This window comes from Mirounga leonina, unplaced genomic scaffold, assembly GCF_011800145.1.
Source record: "Mirounga leonina isolate KUSES-001 unplaced genomic scaffold, KU_Mleo_1.0 Mir_82, whole genome shotgun sequence".
NCBI lineage: Eukaryota > Metazoa > Chordata > Mammalia > Carnivora > Phocidae > Mirounga > Mirounga leonina.
Genome location: NW_023270825.1, coordinates 47,017,986 through 47,037,155, shown reverse-complemented (window position 1 = coordinate 47,037,155; position 19,170 = coordinate 47,017,986). Strand labels below are relative to the sequence as shown.

The 19,170-nt window shown below is 42.9% G+C and overlaps 1 protein-coding gene across 5 annotated transcripts in view; it reads right to left on the bottom strand.

Moving 5' to 3' along the window:
• TRIM9 (tripartite motif containing 9) overlaps positions 1-19,170 on the bottom strand; it is a 109,352-nt gene that overhangs the window by 38,617 nt on the left and 51,565 nt on the right. For all 5 annotated transcript variants that reach the window (XM_034992257.1, XM_034992258.1, XM_034992255.1 and 2 more), the window contains exons 2-3: positions 9,368-9,463; positions 7,004-7,126 (exon numbers count right to left, since the gene is read on the bottom strand). In XM_034992257.1, coding sequence (XP_034848148.1) covers positions 7,004-7,126; positions 9,368-9,463 — 219 coding nt within the window. The remainder of the gene's footprint in view (positions 1-7,003; positions 7,127-9,367; positions 9,464-19,170) is intronic.

Genomic DNA, 19,170 nt, shown 5'->3' with positions numbered 1-19,170 from the left:
TCTTCCACAGAGAGAGACACAGTGAGAGAGGGAACACAAAACACAAGCAGGGGGAGTGGGAGAGGGAGAAGCAGGCTTCCTGCTGAAGATGCGGGGCTCGATCATGACCTGAGCCTAAGGCAGAGGCTTAAACGACTGAGGCACCCAGGTGCCCCTGACATCTAGTTTCTGAATTAATTTGGCAAGATTTCCCATCCTATGGAAATCAGCCAAATAATCAGATCTTTTAAGAGTATAAATATTTTTTCTCTAGTTGAGAGTTTTTATCAGCTCTCTTACTTGTTACCTTCCTCACTCTGTGTTATTTCTACTACTATTATTATTTATCTCATGTTATATTTTTTATGGAAAACAATTCCTAGGAAGCTAGGCCATGTCACTTTTCCCTTGAGTTCCACATTTCTGTGCAGTTGCTCTGATCTCCGGAGAAACCATGTTTGCAGCTGGCTGGAGTTAAGAGTTCCTTTTCCCAGGAAGGAAATGTGCAAGTTGCAAGAATGACACAAATAGGGACTGGGAAACAATCTTCCTGCTTTCATCTGCATTATGGCCTGAACCAGCTCTTTGGAGACAATGAATTAATCTTTAGTTCATAGTTTCAGAGAACGCTTTCACAATTTTATTAGCAGTCCCCATCTGTTCGGGATAGCAAGTCCTATTGATCACTTGAACGTTTTTATTTTGTTAAGTGGCAAATTTATTAAGGTCATTCCTTGGGTCAAGATATGTCACTGACACCTATTCGGAAAAGGTGAATTTGAGAATGGACTGTTGTGTCCCTCTGAGTGCTTAAATTTTTTCAGTAGTACAGAGTAATCCATGATAGCTTATATAAGTTTAAAATTTTGTTCTGCCTAATCACAACTACATTTCCCATCCCATCTCTAGTAGACCAATATCTTCCCTCCACTCAGCTCATGTAACACAACCAGCAGCAAGAACTGAAGTTAATCAAAGTGAATTTCATTATTTTATCCAACTTGACCTTGACACCCTTTATCTACCTCCATCCACCCCTCCATCTTACATGTGGCTCTTTAAAATTTTTTCTTTATTTATTCTTTTTAATAAATATATTTTTTTAAAACATATAATGTATTATTTGTTTCAGGGCACTGGATGTTAAATGCAAACAATGAATCCTGGAACACTACATCAAAAACTAAGGATGTAATGTATGGCAATTAACATAACATAGTAAAACAAACAAACAAACAAACAAACAAATAAATAAATACTTTCACTCATACTATTTTCTCTCCTCATGGGATCTGCAGGGATACCACTAATGAATTTTTAGTCTAAGTAAACAGTAACATTCTCTCTCTTGTATTTCAGAAATTCTTTCTTGAGTATAATTTATACCTTCCCATCACAGCTTAAAACAGTTTCCCCTAAGTATAAGGTAGTCCTTTTTTTCTATGTAAGGTACAAGTACTCTTAAGATGCAGGCTTGAAGAATTTATTCTTCACAGGTCCTTTTGGTCAATGGGAGGAGTTTGTACATGTACCATTATTTCTTTTTTTTTTTTCTTTTTTAAGATTTTATTTATTTGACAGAGAGACACAGCGAGAGAGGGAACACAAGCAGGGGGAGTGGGAGAGGGAGAAGCAGGCTTCCCGCGGAGCAGGGAGCCCAATGTGGGGCTCGATCCCAGGACCTTGGGATCATGATCTGAGCCAAAGGCAGACGCTTAACGACTGAGCCACCCAGGCACCCCCATGTACCATTATTTCTAAAGCAAGATGGCCAACTAATGTTTGTGAGTTATAGGTGAAGTGCTTTGGCCATGAGATTCATCTAGTAAAGTAACAAATTCTCTTGTTTTTTTTTTTTTCCTAGAGTAGAATATTATCCCCTATATTATCATTATACTTACTGAAACTTAGAGGCATTTAAATTAAGGAAGAACATTTTTAATTTCTCACATGCCACCATTCTCCCACATGATGATAGGCAAATATTTCCCCCCTTCTCTTGATACCACTCTCTGTACTGTTATTAATTTACCCACATGTCAACTGATCATTTCAAAGACCAGTATTGAGGCTTTGAGTTTTTAATCAAGAAAAGGATAAGTTAGCCCTATTAAATAAATAAAACATGTACCTGTTTTGAGGAAGGCTTGAGATTTTAACAGCAAAACTGAACTTTCCATTCCAAAAGTGTGAATGCCACCAAAAGCCTCATCAATAAACACTGAGTGGAATATGCAAAGCGTGCTCTTAGTGTGTAGAATACTACATCCCTGTACAGAGAAGTTGGTGAAGGAATACAAGTCATTTGGAGAGATACGCATATCGGTGTGGTCTACTCACACAGGAGAACATTTACAGTTTATCGTGGGCCGTAGTAAAAGTGGTGCATACAACATGGTATTTTGTAGGCTGTGAGGTGCAGGGAGACACAGTAGGTTGCTCTTTCATCTTCGAAGTATGTGTTTAGTGCCCCCTGGAGGTAAGGAATGTCACTCATGTCTGAGTTGCTGCAAAGGGCCTTAAAGAAGGTCTGTGGCTGCCCTCCATTGGCATTGCCCAAGTGGGTAAAGAGGGTTCAGAAGAGCGTCCCCTAACTTTGGTGAGCTCCAGCTGTGTGCGGTGGCATCCTGGTGACTCCGTGGGCACCCGGGCATTCTGTCCTGTACCGTCCCTGTGTGACTTTTGCTCCTACGTAGTAGGAAGCAGAGGATCACAGCATTTGCCAAATGAATTCCCCATTAATGATAGCCTTATAATCAATAATAATTGTGGTTAAAATTTTAGAGTTGGCCTCCCAAGGGCAGTCAAAGGTTTCAAGTGTTCCAGTGCCTAATTTTTCCAAATGTCTTCATTGAAATGGATTTACAGAACTCATTACCAGTAGTTTTATTGGGTTTGAGCTGATTATTGGCTTAAATATGTTGCTTTTTCTTTCTAATAATGGCTGTAGCCTGTCAAATCCTATCTAATTATTTAAAAAAAAATTATAAGCTTGGATAGGTCTGTCTTCCACCCTCCCTCCCTCCCTCCCTCTCTCCCTCTTTCTTTCTTTCTTCCCCATCCCCCAGCCCAATCTGAATCAAAGGGTTACTAGCCTGTTTTGAGGCAATGGCAAAATAGCTTAAGTAAGCATTTGACAAGCCAATAATGTCCCTAGTGTAAATGTGTACTCTGACTGATATGCCATATAATTAATTTTTTTAATAAACATAATGGGAACATGACAGACAATACATGGTAAATAATAATAAAGACAATGATGACAATAGTGATAATGATTCTAACAAAACCCAACAGTACATTTGGGTTCAAAGTCAAACATTCTATATATAGTTACAATTGGGGTGTGGGGGTCCTCTGTAAAAATGAAAAGCTATAAAAAACAAGAAACTTTATCATTATCTTTTAGCATTCTTGCTAATTTTGTTGGTATGTTCTTTGGCCAACCACACATGGAAATTAAAGATTAGACTTTTTCAGAATATTTTTAATAACTATAACTTTTTTCCTTCCAGAGAATCTTAGAATTAAAAGGTAACCAAGAAGACTCCTGTCACCTTGTACTATTCAACATATGAATTTACTCTAAAATATTGGAGCAAATATACATTTAAGATGATTGTAGAATTATTTCAAATTCTGAGTGTTACATAAATAAAAATCATTCTCAGAAATGACATTTGTAAGTTTCCTGAGAAAAACATGGATCTCATTAATGGCATATGTAAGCATCATCACAAATTCCCTGTGCAGATCACAGACAGTGAGGATATTTTAAGACCTTACTCAGGTCAGGAAGGCCCAGGAAGAACGGTAACAAAACATATAGTTCAAACAAGATACCTGGGGGATCAGGTTTACTGTTCTTTTTGTGGGGATATTGCCCAAGTAGTCCCAAACACGAATCAGTAATATTTCTTGAAAGCTCAAAAGCATTTTTCCCCTTCAGTAGCTTTCTGACATTTGATTAGTTCACTACATCCCCAAAATCGATATTTGTCTCCCAGTGTTGTTTTTTTCAAACCACAGAATAGTATTAAACATAATTTATATTTAAAATATTCTTAAAACATGGTCACAGCTCCATACATATATCTCAAAGCCTTTTTTTTTACTAACTTTAAAAATAGCTCACCAAACTTTGTGAATTATTTTATAGGATGATCAGTTAAAAATGCAAGCCACTTTCCTAGGTTTGGAGGCAATCACACCTGCGTATAGACTAATTCTACACCACTCTGGTATTCTGGTATTAATGGAAAATAAGCTCCTAGGAGCACTTCTTCGGCGTGCTGGGTGCCACCACATTTCCAGGCATTCTCTCTCAGTGCTAACAACATTTCCTGAGGACTGGGCTAAGTGCTTGGCAATGCTCTGTGAGGTGGTGACCATTCTTGGCCTGATTCTACCGCAGGTGAAAGTAACTGAGCCAGAGACTTGCCCACAGTTAGAGACCTAGTGAGTGATAAAGTGTGTCCTCACACCCCGTTCTCTATGACACAGAAGCTGGGCTCTTCACCTTTCAGCTCCGGCTTGTCTCAGAACCAGAACCATCCAATCTGCTCAAGCAATCCGTGCTTTCAGAGAGGGGAATGAGGAGATTATAAAGACAGTCTTTATCCACACTCCCTTTCCAGCATCCCCAGCCTTTTGGATTGCTCAAGAAGAGAAAGTTGCCAGAAAAATACACACACAACTCTCCTCTTTGTCAGCGAAAAGCAGGCCCCGAGAGAACTCTGCCAAGGGGAGCGGAAGACCATAAGATTATCCCTGCCGGACTGTGAGTGATGGGTCAGCCAACAAAGACAGAAAGAAGTACTGTGCTTGGCAAGGGATGTCTATAAAAGGCCAGTCTTTTCTCACAAATCTGAGTAGCAACAGAAATGATAAGAAAGGGGAAAGGCAGGAGGAGAAAAGCAGAGGGAGGGAGAGAGACTTGGAGGCTGGCGTCCGCTTCTGGCGGTTTTTAGCAGTGACACACAATCCGCTGAAAACAGCAGAGAAACAAATCGCTCACGACAGAAGACAGAGCAGCTTTGCTGCCGTGGGGGACAACCAGCCACCTGCCTCTTGTTTCCATGGCCCTTCGGGATCTGGGGCAGGGCACTCCATGCTGGGCAGGGTGGGATGAGAGCAGGCAGCTGCCTCTGCTCCGAAGCCCCGGGCGCATCGGGGTGCCCCGCTCTGTGGCGGTCACCAGTACGGACAGACAGTCGCCGGACCTGGAGTCTTGGCAGTGAGGAGCAGCCGTTCCGGGGCGGTCTCTGCGCCCCCAGCACAGCCTATAACGGGTTCTCACACAGTCCCAGCCTGCAGGGATGGCACTAAGCGGGGCTCCTGGGGGCCCTCACGCCCCTCTCCTGCTGTTCGATATGGATAAATGATGCTTTCTCAATCTGCGCTTCCCCTTTCTGTCCAGACCGCTGCCCTTAGGGCCCCCCACGCAGAAAACCTGCAGTGGCCGCCATAGGCGCCGTATGGCTGATCACAAATGGTTCACCGTGTTCTGTTTGAAGATACCAAGAAAGTGTCTGCAATGTCTTAAAAAAGAGTTTTCCACTGAGGAAAAGTTAACGTTTGGTGACTACATACGAAAATGGTTGGTCTGCTATCGAGAGGGAAAATCCAGCCGCCCAGCTCATTTCCTATAGGCGGTTGTGGTTTTACCTTAGAGAGCTCCGTGTGATTCAAGGGGTATTTGAGTTCCGCTGTCACAGTAAAGGTTTTAGGTTTCTGAAGGGTGTGAAATGAAGGGCTATAGGGGCCATCTGTTAGTAATGTCAGAGCAGGTGACGGAAACAGGTTTGAATCCGTTCTACGATGAGCCGAAGAGGGTCTTCCAGTTTAGACCCACCACTAAGAAACAGTGATGGCATCTCTGGAAGGAGTGTTACCATCAGCAGCCTTGGTTTCCTGTCCAAACCAACAGGCTGAGGTTCTCGGAACATTAGAGCCCTGTGCACTTTTCTTGCCCAACTCCTGCGTCGGATTTAACTTCAAGCCGTGCAATTTTCTTCATCAGGGCATCTGCTGTGTGCCCAATCTGCGTGTGCCGCCGCTGCCTCCTCAGGGACGCTCAGAGAGCCGTGGCCCTGACTGAGCACCAGAGGGGGCCAGGCCAGCAGACTTCATCACGGGGCATAGCCCTCAGGAGTGCTTTCCGGCTTGGACCTTGTTATGCCTGCTCTGCCTCCTGCCTGGTGCAGTTCCACAGGCCCTCTCAGCGTGACACCTGAGGCAGGGGGGAAAGGTTTATATGCCAGCCACATCATTGCCCTGACTTTGGGGAAGGAAGAAGCAGGTGTTGGCCCTACCTGTGTTTGCAGCAGGTGGGTGGTGGAAGGGGGAGCCTCTGAGAGGAGGAAGCAAGATTGGGGTTTTCTTACTTTTGGAGAAAACTGTTACGTTTCCCTGGGGAGCAGTTGTTCCAGATCAGGCTGCCTGGCCCCCTGCCTTCTGGCAGCAGGCCCCCCACCCCCCCCAAAGCTCAGGGTCCCAGTGTGTGGCTGAGGCACACAGTAGAGTTGGAAGATTGGTGATTCTGCTGCTCAGGGCTCAGCACTGCCGGTTTTACTGTGGGTCTTGCCCAGGACTCATGCCCTAGGTAGCAACTAGTTTATTGCCTTGTTTCTGGTCACCACAAGATGGGTACTGGCTCGGCTTGAAGCTTCCCTGCCACGAAGCTTGAGTCCCAAATCTTGTAAGCTGTGTTCTCTTATTTCTTCACTTTGAAACTCTTCCTTGGTTCTCCTACTGGAATCCCATTTGTTTAGAAATGGGCCTTCCCCTGTTCTTCGGGGACTACAGCCTGTTCCAAACCTGCTGGGGGTATCTGATGCTTATGGGGCCTTTCACGAGCTCCCTTGAGGTCGTATCCATTCTCTGCTGCCCACTATTGAAGCTCCATGCTGTTGACTGCCTAACCCCACCAGAGAGCCTGTAGTTAGACCTCACCTCTCCCTCTACCCTAATCAGGCCAGCCTGGCTCCTCAGCTTTCTGCTCTCCCCATGGCACAGCACCCACCTTCAGCTTGTGTTCATGCTCCTTGTTGACACGTGCAAGCAGCTGGGCTTTCCTTCTGTTGAGGGCATCGATGAGGGCATCACATTGGGCTACCAGGCAAGCCTCAAACTCCACGCTGTTCTCCTGTGTGAGACAGTACATATCTTAGCCCCAAAGTACCTGCGCTCCTTGGGATGCCAGAAAAAATAGAGTTCCCCTGTCCATTTGTGGGGTGGAAATCCCTGCTGAAGGAGATGAAAAGAACTCTGTCTACAATGCACATTTAGCCTTTTTAAAATAACCGGATCAATTTCATTCTACAGTGGTAGTGTCCTCTTGAATTTTACATTGAGAAGGATAAATATTACTTAATAAATTCATTTTTACCAAAAGGAAATCATCTCCACAGTTCACATTATATTGTGTAAAATAAAGCTTAGTTTGTAGAGTTGAACATGAATCCTTCTGAGGGCTGGTGTATGTCCACTTATGGATGGTGGAAGGTGGCATTTGGAGAGGCTGGCTGCCTGAACAGATTGGGTATGGTGGAGGCATGAGAGTTAAAGAATCATTCAATTCAAGAGGAGAGAGAAGAAAGAGGATGGCAGTGGTCTTCAATAATGTTTTAAACAATAATCCAATGACAACAGAAGTTTATAAGCATAATCATGGGCAAAAGTACTCGCTCCTTTCATTAAGGAAAGCAAACAGTTAATGCACATAGGCGGTCAAGAACAATTAGTATATGTAACAGTCATCACCCAGCTGTAAAAGTCAAGCCATGAACCAACCGCTTGTGGGAGAAAGCTAACCATATTCTAAATGAATTATAGCTTCTCCATGATGTTTAAATTGAATGCCGGATCTAACTATTTACTTGATTTAAACCTATACATGCCGTAGACATTTCTTTTAAGCAATTCTCTACTAAATCATAAACATTTATGAACAGTCATCTTTTCAGTACGTTACATATGTAATTTTGAGTGTCAAACCATAATCTGCAAAACAATTGTAATTTATAGCAAATGGAAGATGAATTCTCACATATACACGAATAGCACTGAAAAAATAGCATCCAACTGAGTCAACTGTAAGCTTGGCAAGGAAAGAACAGCTTAGCCTATCAAATTTTAATTTATTCCCCAAATCATAAAGAACTGTGTCTCTTAATATGAGGACATACTGATAGGTATCTGATAACTTCTCAAATGCAAGGTCTTCTTTGTTTAAGGTGTGCATTAGTAATTGCTAGAGCAATGACTTCTACATGTGAAATTTTGGCTTTCATGACAATTGCTTTGACAATTGCTTTTGAGCACTCGGAGAAGTCCTATAGAAAACATCATTTAAGAGCTCTCTATGTCCCATGCAGGGTAATATTGGGAGGATGAGGGCAGCCTTCTTACAGGTTCTGATGTAGAGCACAAAGAAAGCTTTGCTCTGTTGAAGAGGCAAAAGCAAAGAAAGGACTGACCTATAACCTCTGCTGGCCTGGAAATCAGAAGGAAGTGTCCAACTGTTAGGTTGTTAGGGAATCAAAAGTTTTAACATGAACATGCATGCAAAAAAGGGTGAAGAAATCAGTGTGAGAGGCTTTGAAAGGCTGGCTTACATTTAAAAAGATATTTCTACCTTGACATGAGTTAAATATTAACTCAGAAAGCAATTTACTGGAGGCCAGAGGGAAGGTTATTTCTGTGAGGCAATCTCAAAATGTAAGAACAGTAAACAGTGCAGAAGGTCATTATTTAAGCATCTCGTGCATTTTATGGCTTCTTCCCTTCAGCAATAGTGGAGAATTCACGAGCTCTCAAATGCTGGCTGATCTGTGGGTCGCTGTGTCCAAATAAAGCAATCTGAAATTATAGCTCCCGGGGGGGTATCTTGGTTGGAAAATATTTAAGTATCTAAGTAGAGAAGAAGCATTACTATGGGCAAGAAGGAAGGAAAGGAGGGAAGGAGGAAGGAAGGAAGGGAGGGAGGGGAAAATGTGACCCCTTTGTTACCATTGGATAAGACATAATTACTGCAAGGTGGTTTGCAAACCTGTAGAGTTTAAAAACTCAACAATTATGACTCCGAATTCACAAAGAGATCTCTTTCTAAATCCACAGTAGTAGAGAATTAGGACCTCAGTGCTGAAGACAGGAGCTATTTGGAAAACCAAGTTGTGTTGCTGGCTGGTTGGCAAAATATAACCACCTTGAGAAGGGGGCATACTTGAAGCTGATCTGTACGTGTGTTTGTATTAGAAGAGACAGAGCAGAAAATAATAACTGGAATTTCCCTACAATATAGAAAAGTAGAAGAAACAAATTTCCCCACAACGCAGCTACATCTGAACCCATGGCATTTGCTTTCTGTCTCAGGTGCTGCCGATACCTGGATCTGCTGGACCATGTTGCGGAGCTGCACCAGAAACTCCTTGGCTTCTTTGGCCCTGTCTGATAGTCCGTTCAGCGCCTGGGAGAGCTGGCTCTGTGAAGATAAAGAAGGAAACCGTGGAGCTGTAATCACAGGAAGTAGCAACAAGGTCGTAGAAAGTCATTTCGATCCAAGACCCAAGAGTCCTCAACCTCCTCAGATTCTTCTTGTCAGAGCTTGCGACACCAACATTTGTATGTGAGGATTCTATAACGACCTCCAGACCCCTTCCACAGGCTCCTGAGAACTTTCTCCTCTGAAGCAGGGACAATTCCTGCCCATTGCGGAGGCCCTCACCAGCTGATATCTGCCTGGAATTTCCTCATCTCGTTAATTCATTGATTAATTGAGCAATGATTTATCTAATTTGATATTAAAAGAAGACAGTGAGTCAGATGATTGGTCTGGGCCTGGGGCAGGAAGAAGAGAGAGTCAAGAACAGGATGAGGAAGGGAAAGGTTAGAGCATTGATGTGATACTCTAGGGCCTCTTCAGTGTAATGACAGATACAAAAGCCACGACCACATTCCTCCTCATCAAGCTCACCTTCCTGCTCCCAATTACAGCCCTGTTGCCCTAACTCCTCTCCATTCCCAAACCAAGGCAGACTCTCCTCCCGATTTCACACACTGTCCCGTCCATATGGGAGGCAATTCTGCTGGGGGGCCAGGGGTGCAGGTAAGCACTTGCTTTTTCTCCAGCCTCCCTGCCTGCTGGGGTGGCCATGGGACACACTGCTAACTGATGAGATTGAAGTGGAGCTTGGCTGTGGGTGAGGAAGGGTCTGAGAAAGCTCTTGCTTTTCTGCTCACATGAGACCAGTGTGGCTGGTGCAGCCTCTGCCCTTGTGTTCCTGACTTCATGGCAGATGTCTTATGATTCTCATTGAGAAGGCCAACATGGTAAGGGAGGAGGGGTGAAAGAAGAAAGAGCCTGGTTCCAGGGGCAGCTTTGAGCAGCCGAACAACACCTGAAGTCTCCTACCACTAGGCTCCTTGTCTATGGGGAACATTAGCTCCTAGTTAAGTTCCCGTACTGAGGTTTCCATTACTGACAGCCACTACCATTGTACTTGATGCAAAAGTTCTTCTCCTAGCAGCCTGGGCATATCCTCCCATCTCTCCTGTAAATTACAGAGACAAATTCCTTTCCCACAACACCTTCTTTGAAAACTAAAGCCCACTCCCTTCCTTGCCAACACAACCCCTCAACCACTCTCCCCTTTCAAGTAAAAGGGCAGAATCTTAAGATTATATCTCTTGGTCTAATGAATGTTTCTCTGTCTCTTTTTAAAAACTTTTAAATCCAGTATAGTTAACATACAGTGTTATCTTAGTTTCAGGTGTACAAGAGAGTGATTCAACAATTCTATACATTACTCAGTGCTCATCAAGTTAAGGGTACTTTTAATCCCCTTCATCTTACCATATGATCCAGTAATTCCACTACTGGGTATTCACCCAAAGAATACAAAAACACTAATTTGAAAAGATATATACACGTCTATGTTTATTCCAGCCTTATTTACAATAACCAAAATATGGAAGCAGCCCAAGTGTCCATCAATAGACGAATAGATAGAGAAGATGTGGCATATACATACAATGGAATATTACTCAGCTATAGAAAAGAATGAAATCTTGCCATTGACAACCACATGGATAGAGCTAGAGAGTATATGACTAGCTGAATGTTTTCCTCTTATATTTGCCTTATTAAATACAAAGTTGGGCACTGGATCTCTTTAAAAATATGCATGCCAAATGCTTCACAGAAGCAATGTGGAGTGGTAGAAAGAACATAAGCCTTGGAAGGGCTCAAATTCTGCCTCTACTTTACTAAATGTGACCTTGAGAGAGTCACCTCTGCCTGAGTTACTCCAATGTGAAAAATGGGAAGCAGAATAATGTTTTGTAGTTGGGTTATTGTGAGGGTTTAGTGCATTCACCAATGCAAAAGCTCCTGCTAGCTATGGGTAATGGTTAAGGGAACTACTCTGAATTCATAAATGCTACCAGTTATTGGCTGTTCAAACTTTTTTTACATAGTTTTACCTCCTCCATAAAATGAGAAGAATATTACTATTCTTGGGTATTATGGGCATTGCATGAGATACTAATTTAAAGCCAGAACCCCTCTGGTGCATGGTACATGCTTAATAAATGTTGGTTGTTATTAACTTTAAAAAGAAAGATTTTATTTATTTATTTGAGAGGGAGACACAGAGAGCGAGCATGAGCTAGGGGGAGAGGAGCAGAGGGAGAGGGAGAAGCAGACTCCCCACTAAGCAGGGAGCCCGACACAAGGCTTGATCCTGGGACTCCAGGATAATGACCTGAGCCACCCAGGTACCCTGGTTGTTATTAACTCTTATTCACCTTCTTCCATCCTGCTCACAAACACCTGCAGACTGACTGGGGAGATTTGCAGAGCAGGTTCCTGGAACAGGATCTGTTGGAGAATATCCTTCATCACTTGTACTTTGATCTAGGTACTCAGACTCAGGGAGGCTAGACCAACACAGCTGAGTAAGAAAAAGCACAAAGTGAGCCTATGATGCTGGAAGGGCTACTCAATTATTTATTACCAGGTCTCAGCTGCATCTATTATTTGGGGTAAAAGTTTTCTCCTCAAGAACTTTTTCCAAGAGCCCAGGGAGCGAAGGAGGGTGGGAGGGTCTCATTTAGAGGAGCAGGCAATAAATTAGAGACATATTCTAAAGGAGACATTTTTCATTGTTACTTTAGAATTCATATCCCTTCTTTTTCTGAATGAGCAAAAGTTTGCTGGCTACCATAGTTTTCTTCCCCCTTTTATTATAATCTCTGCTAAGCTTAGTAAACACATTTGGATGTTGGAATATAGAAGCCAAGTTCATTCAGCTGTACAGAACTGAAGCTACCTGATTTCTTGTATCCCCGCCTGGTACTTAATTGTACAATGTAAGTTAGACCTGATACCCATAAAGAATTGTTGACGAGGTCCTGCTGTCTTCTTAGAAAAATAATTATTCCGTAGTATACAAAGAGTACTGGCCTCGTCCACTCCCAGCTTTTTATATGGCAAATCAATAAGTGAACTGAAAAAATCAATTCATTTGCAGATTACCTCCCTTTGTGTCTATTTCCAATCCCAAGAATGCCTTCTACCTGGCAAATGGTTCTGGTATTTGATAAAAGACGCATTATAAGATAAAGATCTAAAACTTTTCTCTTAAGCTTCCACAAGCCAACTTGTGGAAACTGAGCAGGAGACAATGAAAAATCTTGGAAACTATCACTAGAAAATGCTCTTTTTTTTTTTTTTTAAGATTTTATTTATTTGAGAGAGAGAATGAGAAAGAGAGAGCACATGAGAGGGGGGAGGGTCAGAGGGAGAAGCAGACTCCCTGCTGAGCAGGGAGCCCGATGCGGTACTTGACCCAGGGACTCCAGGATCATGACCTGAGCCGAAGGCAGTCGCTTAACCAACTGAGCCACCCAGGCGCCCGAAAATGCTCTTATTATAAGGATTTATGTGTGCGTTGCTTTTATAGGATAATCTTCTGATCACATTTATAAGCTACATCTGATGTAGAAGAACATTATTATTTACTGATTTTGTTTCCCAGAAGCATTTAAATTCCTGCCGTGGGCTAACAGAAATGTTCTGTATTCAGGACCACAGAGCAGCCCTGGGAATTTATAGCAGAACACCACAGATGCAAATACTTAGTGTGTTTTCCTTACAGCACCTTCGGCCATTAAAAGCGGTTTATGAGGCCTAAGCAATGCCATTCTGATTTCCTGTGTAGTTGTCTTCCAATTTTCTGAAAAGCTGTCATGACCAGAAAGTAAATGAGAGTGGGGAAATAATGTAGCCAAGGAGGCAAGAGCTCAGAGCATGCTCTGAATCACCAAGATCTCCCAGAAAGAGTTGCTCAGAGCTTGAACGAGGGAAAAAAGCACTCTGCCTCCTCCTTCCTTCCTGTGCTGCTTTTCCCCTCCAACTTCCACCCAGATTCCCCTCACCTTCCAAAGGAGTGAAGGTTGTAAGGGATCAGCAGCTCAACCTGGAAGCCGTTCGGCAGACGGTATGGGTTTCAGTCCCCCTGAACAACTCCTCCCTTGGCCGAGCCCCCGCCCAGCTGCAGAGGATGCCCACGCGGGGGATGGTGTCTCCTTTCCTCGCTCTGCTGTGAACATCATTCATGTGTCATTTCCTCCCCCAGTTTACTACGAATATTGGATGGAGACAATTGGGACAAATGAAGGAAAGCTTCCTGGCTGTCTGCGATCTGAAGTTACAGGTATGGGACAGGTCAAAAAGGGTCAACCCTAAAGAATTAGTACAAAATAGATGAGGTGACAAACAAGAAATAGTGGCTTGATGGCCCCTGGGACTCTGTCCCAGTGCACTCTGCTTGGGGACTGTGGCCCAGGCCACCGCCTTCCCAGTTACCTGGGTCAACACAAAACACAGAAGCAAAGTGACAATTGATGTGATGTGATTTTGAAGTAAGGCTGCTAGAAGAACAACTTTTTTCTGGAAGGAATGTTGGTTTTTAAGTCTTACTACATTACTGACATTCTATAATTAAAAAGTAAAGGCAAGAAATTCTAATAGTTACAAGATATTGGTCATTTATTATTAACAAGGGACTGGTGGGTGCTTTTAATGGGCATCCTATTTAATCCCAATCACCACCCTGCCATTTTGCAGAGGCTCAGAGAGGATACACCCGAGTTTAGGTTTTATGACTCACATATAAAAGAGCAGGAACACAAACCCTAGTCTGACTCCAAAGTTGTGCTCTTTGCTTCTGCCGTCCAAAGAAGAGAATTCTTCTCTCACTCATGCAGGAAGAAATAAAAACCACCTAAGGTGAGAGCATATAAAACCAAGGAAGGTGAGTTGGTGAGGGGATTATGATTGATTATGAGGAAACCTGATTATGCTTAACAGGCAGATAATAAGCAAACCATAGCATAGCTAGTTAACCTAGCCTTTTTCCTGCATAAAGTTTTTTGGTGAATTTGAAAAGGACCTGTCAATGAGATCCATGGGTCTCATGGGAGAGGGCCAAAAGCTTTGGACTGAGATCCAGCGCTGGCTTTATCACCCCCTGACCTGAGACCTTGGAAGGGACTGGGCTGAGGGTGGAATCAGGTAAAGGAATGAGAAGTCACTGAGTGACTAGAACTTGCGGAACTTTTGAGTTAAACTCAGGGGGACTGATTCTCCTTCTGGCTAAAACTTCTGTTTCTGGCCTGTACCTTTCTTTCCCCCCACAAAGGGATCTCTCCCTTGGTTTCTCTGATGGTGGGAAGACCCTGGATCTACCCCAGCCCCAGCTCACTAGTTAGATGGGCAAGAAGCCTCACAGGCTGGGGCCAGTACACAGGTTGTGATCTGCAAACAAGTAATCTAGGCATGTGTGTGTGTGTGTATGAGCCAGTGAGAGAGAAAGTGAATGTGTGTGAGTGAGCAGACATGAGCACGGAGTATGTGAGTGTATAAGAATGTGTGCGAGAGTACATGTGTGTATGAGACATCCGTGGAGCATCAGGAGGCTCTTGGCTTTGGATAAGGCTGGTACCAGAGGGGCCTTATGGGCAGCTGATTTGGGACCACTAAACTGCTGCTTATTGCTAATTGGTTGTGACCAAGATCCTCTCCGTGGCCAAACTATAGCAGCTTCCTCTGGGCCCTCTTCTCGACTTTGGCCCATAAAGACTTGAACAAAACACTAACATAGTTTCTAATGGCTCATGGCCACATCCCTAGGACGACCCTAGCCCCTTTAAGTGTCAGTCTGAGGAAACTGGAGGCGGCCAAAAGAATTTACTGGTTGTTTCAGCCAACACCTGAAGATAGGGCTCTTGTCACCTAGTCTCTATAGAAGAATAGGAGCCTAAACTCAAAAGCAAGTTAGCAAACCCAGATGGGTTTCACTTGAGCCAACCCCTTCTCACTTTCTGTACTTTCTCACTTCCCTGACTCTCCTGAACCCCAGCTCGTCCCCTCCCCAATCCTTCATTCTCCCTTAAAAAGGCTCAGTCACTTCTGTACAAATTGAAGTTGAGTTCAGTTCACGCTGGACTCCTTTCCCTATTGCAACAGTTATATTACTGATTGAAATCTGTCCTTACCCCTTTAACTGGTGTCCGCTTTGTTTATCTCTGACCGTGGCTAGCCTGGCTCTGACCTAGGGGAACCTGGGGCAATCTTGGGCAACGAGCTGACCCTTCAGCAGACCCAGGTTAACCTTAAGGGCAGGGAAGGAAGCACATCCAAGTTCCCCTGCCTGAGCAGGCACATCTCTCATATATTAGACCAATCTTACCATTTTTACTGTGGACGTGACCTATAAGCTGTGTGGAAGATAGAAAGGAGGAAGACATGATGCACCTAACACTTCCATATAATCCCCTTTCCCATTCCTCAGGGCTAGATCTGCACACACAAGTACACAAACATTCACACCAAAAGCTAATGCATAATGCCATTGACCTCCATTTTAATAACAATTCAAATCCAAACATTCTGTTTCAGTCATTCTTGAAACCATAAACATGGACCAGAAATGCTATTTTTTTTCACCAGATAGTAGCAACTGACTGAGATAGGGCAATGGGCACTAATCTGACATTGGGGTTAAGAGGACAGGGTTTAAGGTCAGATGGACTTGGGTTTAAATCCTAGCCTTCTAATCTCTGTGGGACCCTGGGCATATTACCTAAGGTAATGGATACTGTGGTACTCCACCCAGATTTGCGTCCTTCTTCCAGCTGCTGGGAATATCAATGTTAATAGATTACACCAGGCCACATCACATGGCCAAGAATGACAATGGGGTAGAGACACACGCTTTCTTGTCTTTATTGTCTATGGGGAACTGCATTGCTCAGGGCTTTGCCCCCTTCCAGGCTGGGGCCTTCTTGCCATGACTTGAGAACGGGCTATCCCAGCTCCAGAACTCTCTGCAGACTGGGCTGAGGCCTCTGCTCATTCCTGGCCTTCTCACTTCCTTACAGGTGGATCTATTGAGAGCACTAACCATCCCTTCACAACTCTCTGAGTCTGTGTCCAGGAGCCCCAGTCTCAAACGCTAAACTTCCTGGGTTCCAGTTTCCTCATCTGCAACATGAGGATAACAATAGTATCTTCATCAGAGGACCGTAGTGAGGATTAGGTGAAATCGTATATATAAAGTTCCTCTATGCAACACCTGGCATATTGTAAGCATTTAGTAAATAGTATTATTTTTATAATAAGAATTATGTTAAAATAGACATACATATATCATTAAAACATTTTGTCATACCACATGCCCCAATCTGGGGTTTGATCACTTATGATTATTCAGACAGTGCACTAGATTATAGTATTGTTCACAACTGTTTGCTCCCTCCCCATTTTTGCCATATGACTTGTGGTCCCTCCTGTAGGTGGAGCGTGTATCTCTACCCCAATTCATTCTTGGCCATGTGATTTGCTTTAGCCTAAAGAAGCACTGTGATTTTCTGCCAGCTCATTGGCTTTTTTTCTTTGTCACACGAATCCAGTGGGTGTGCCGAAAAATTGGCTCTCAAAAAACAAAAGGAAAAACCCAAATTCTGATTTGTAGTGTTTGCCAGTTTCCAAGGTGTAAATACATACTGGGTTTCAGGCTACCAACATGACATCACAGAATGTGGAGTTAGAAGAGATGTGTACTGTCAACTCTTGAGCAGTGAGCAGGTATGAGCTGATCAGCATACCTGCATACCACTGGGCGTATCCCACACAGTGGCCATGGGCTTTCAGAAAGAAGACATGTGGAACAGAACTTCAGACTACCTCCTATGATAGAACATGAGCAAGGAATAAACCTTTGCCACTGAGATTTTTAGGGGCTGTTTTTTACTGTAGCAAAACTGAGTAATACAGATAGCAATTACAATCTTTTCTTTCATGATTTAATTTAATCAATATTCATAGAGTTTTATCATGGGCCAGGCACAGTGATTCATGCTAGGAAAACAATGATAAAGAAAGTAAACACAATACCTTCCCTCAAGGAACCATCACTGTTCTGAAACCACCACCATTCTGAGCTTAATAATGTCCATTTAAAAGTTCTCTCTTATGGGCTCTCTAATGAAGCGGAAGAAGACTAGACTATTCTAACAACTAACAACAGAAATGTAGCTTTTCCACCTCTCAGGGCAAATGAGAACTATCTGCTTTCCTCACCAGACATAGCCAGTTCTGGTTAGAGTATGAACTCCAGATATACTCCACATGGCCTTTATCTACCAAACTTAAAATATTTCTCTGCCTTAGACAGGAAACTCTTAAGCTAGAGATGCAAATCAATGGGTTTTTTTCAGCAAGATGGAAGTCACTTTTTGCCTCAAGGCACGGCAAAAAAAAAAAAAAAGAAAAGAAAAAAACAACAACAAACTGTTGCTTCACCCAATGTTCATAGTTTCTTGGGGGAAAATCAATTTGCCACGTCTCTATGGCTTTTGCAGAGTGCTGGAAGCTGTGAAAGAATTCATGCAGGAATTGTTGCAATGGAAGGCATGAAACTTTAATAAAGCAGCAAGCATACAGGCTACAAGGTCAACACCACTCTGCCCGAGGCTCTGTCAGAGAGCATGCCTTTCTATGGATATTCAAAACCAAGATATGTGTGTTGTTAGGCAGTTACTAAGTATTTACAGCTGAGGATCAAAAATATGCCTTCCTTGGGCTAAGCCTTTGTGTAAATATTGGATTTTACATCCCAGAGATGGACTACAGGATAGATCTCCTTTGTGTGTATGCTGTCTTTTCTCTTTGGAGAATTCTAAGACCCTGGTCAGCAGACTCTGAGTCCTCTCCCAGAAAGCTGTTTTCTCTGTGGATCCCTCTGGCTGCCTTCGGGTCCACATTGGTCCGCCATGTCCTTCCAGGTGGTATAGCTTCCATATTGTCTGATACTACCAGGGCACAGTTTTAAGATAAGCAGAACAGATTTGAGATCAATAAATTTTCAGTTCTCCATAGTATTTAAGTGTCCCAGATAGACACTTTCATTCTTCAAACAAGGACTTTTCTCTAAATAATTAAAAACATGCTCTTAGAAATATATATATATTTTTAAGATTTTATTTATTTATTTGAGAGAGAATGAGATAGAGAGAGAGAGAGAGAGCATGAGAGGGGGTAGGGTCAGAGGGAGAAGCAGACTCCCTGCTGAGCAGGGAGCCTGATGCAGGACTCGATCCCGGGACTCCAGGATCATGACCTGGGCCGAAGGCAGTCGCTTAACTAACTGAGCCACCCAGGTGCCCTAGAAATATATATGATGAAGTGAAAAATCACTGAACTGTTTTTCACATAAAATGCTTTTACTGTGCTCTTTCAGAGACTCAAGTGTTAAGTGCTAAAGCTGGAATGACTATTATTTATTCCTCGAGTTTCTAGTGATAAGAATGAATTAATTAGTGGGAGCAAGACGTTTTTGTTTTAAAAAATAACTTTCCACCCATATTTCAAAAACGGAACATGCTCCTTTCAGAAAAATCGGAAAATAAAAGACTTAATAGATGAAAAAAATAATCTCACCAGCTATATTAATAGCTTTGATGATGAACCCTTGATGTTTATTCTTGAAATCTTGTATACAATGATACTGCCTATTGATAGGCAGATATGTATGTCTCTATATAATGTGTATTAACTAAATTGGGATAATTCCATATACCCATTGCTCTCTTGAAATCTGCTCTTTTCACTTAATATGCTATATT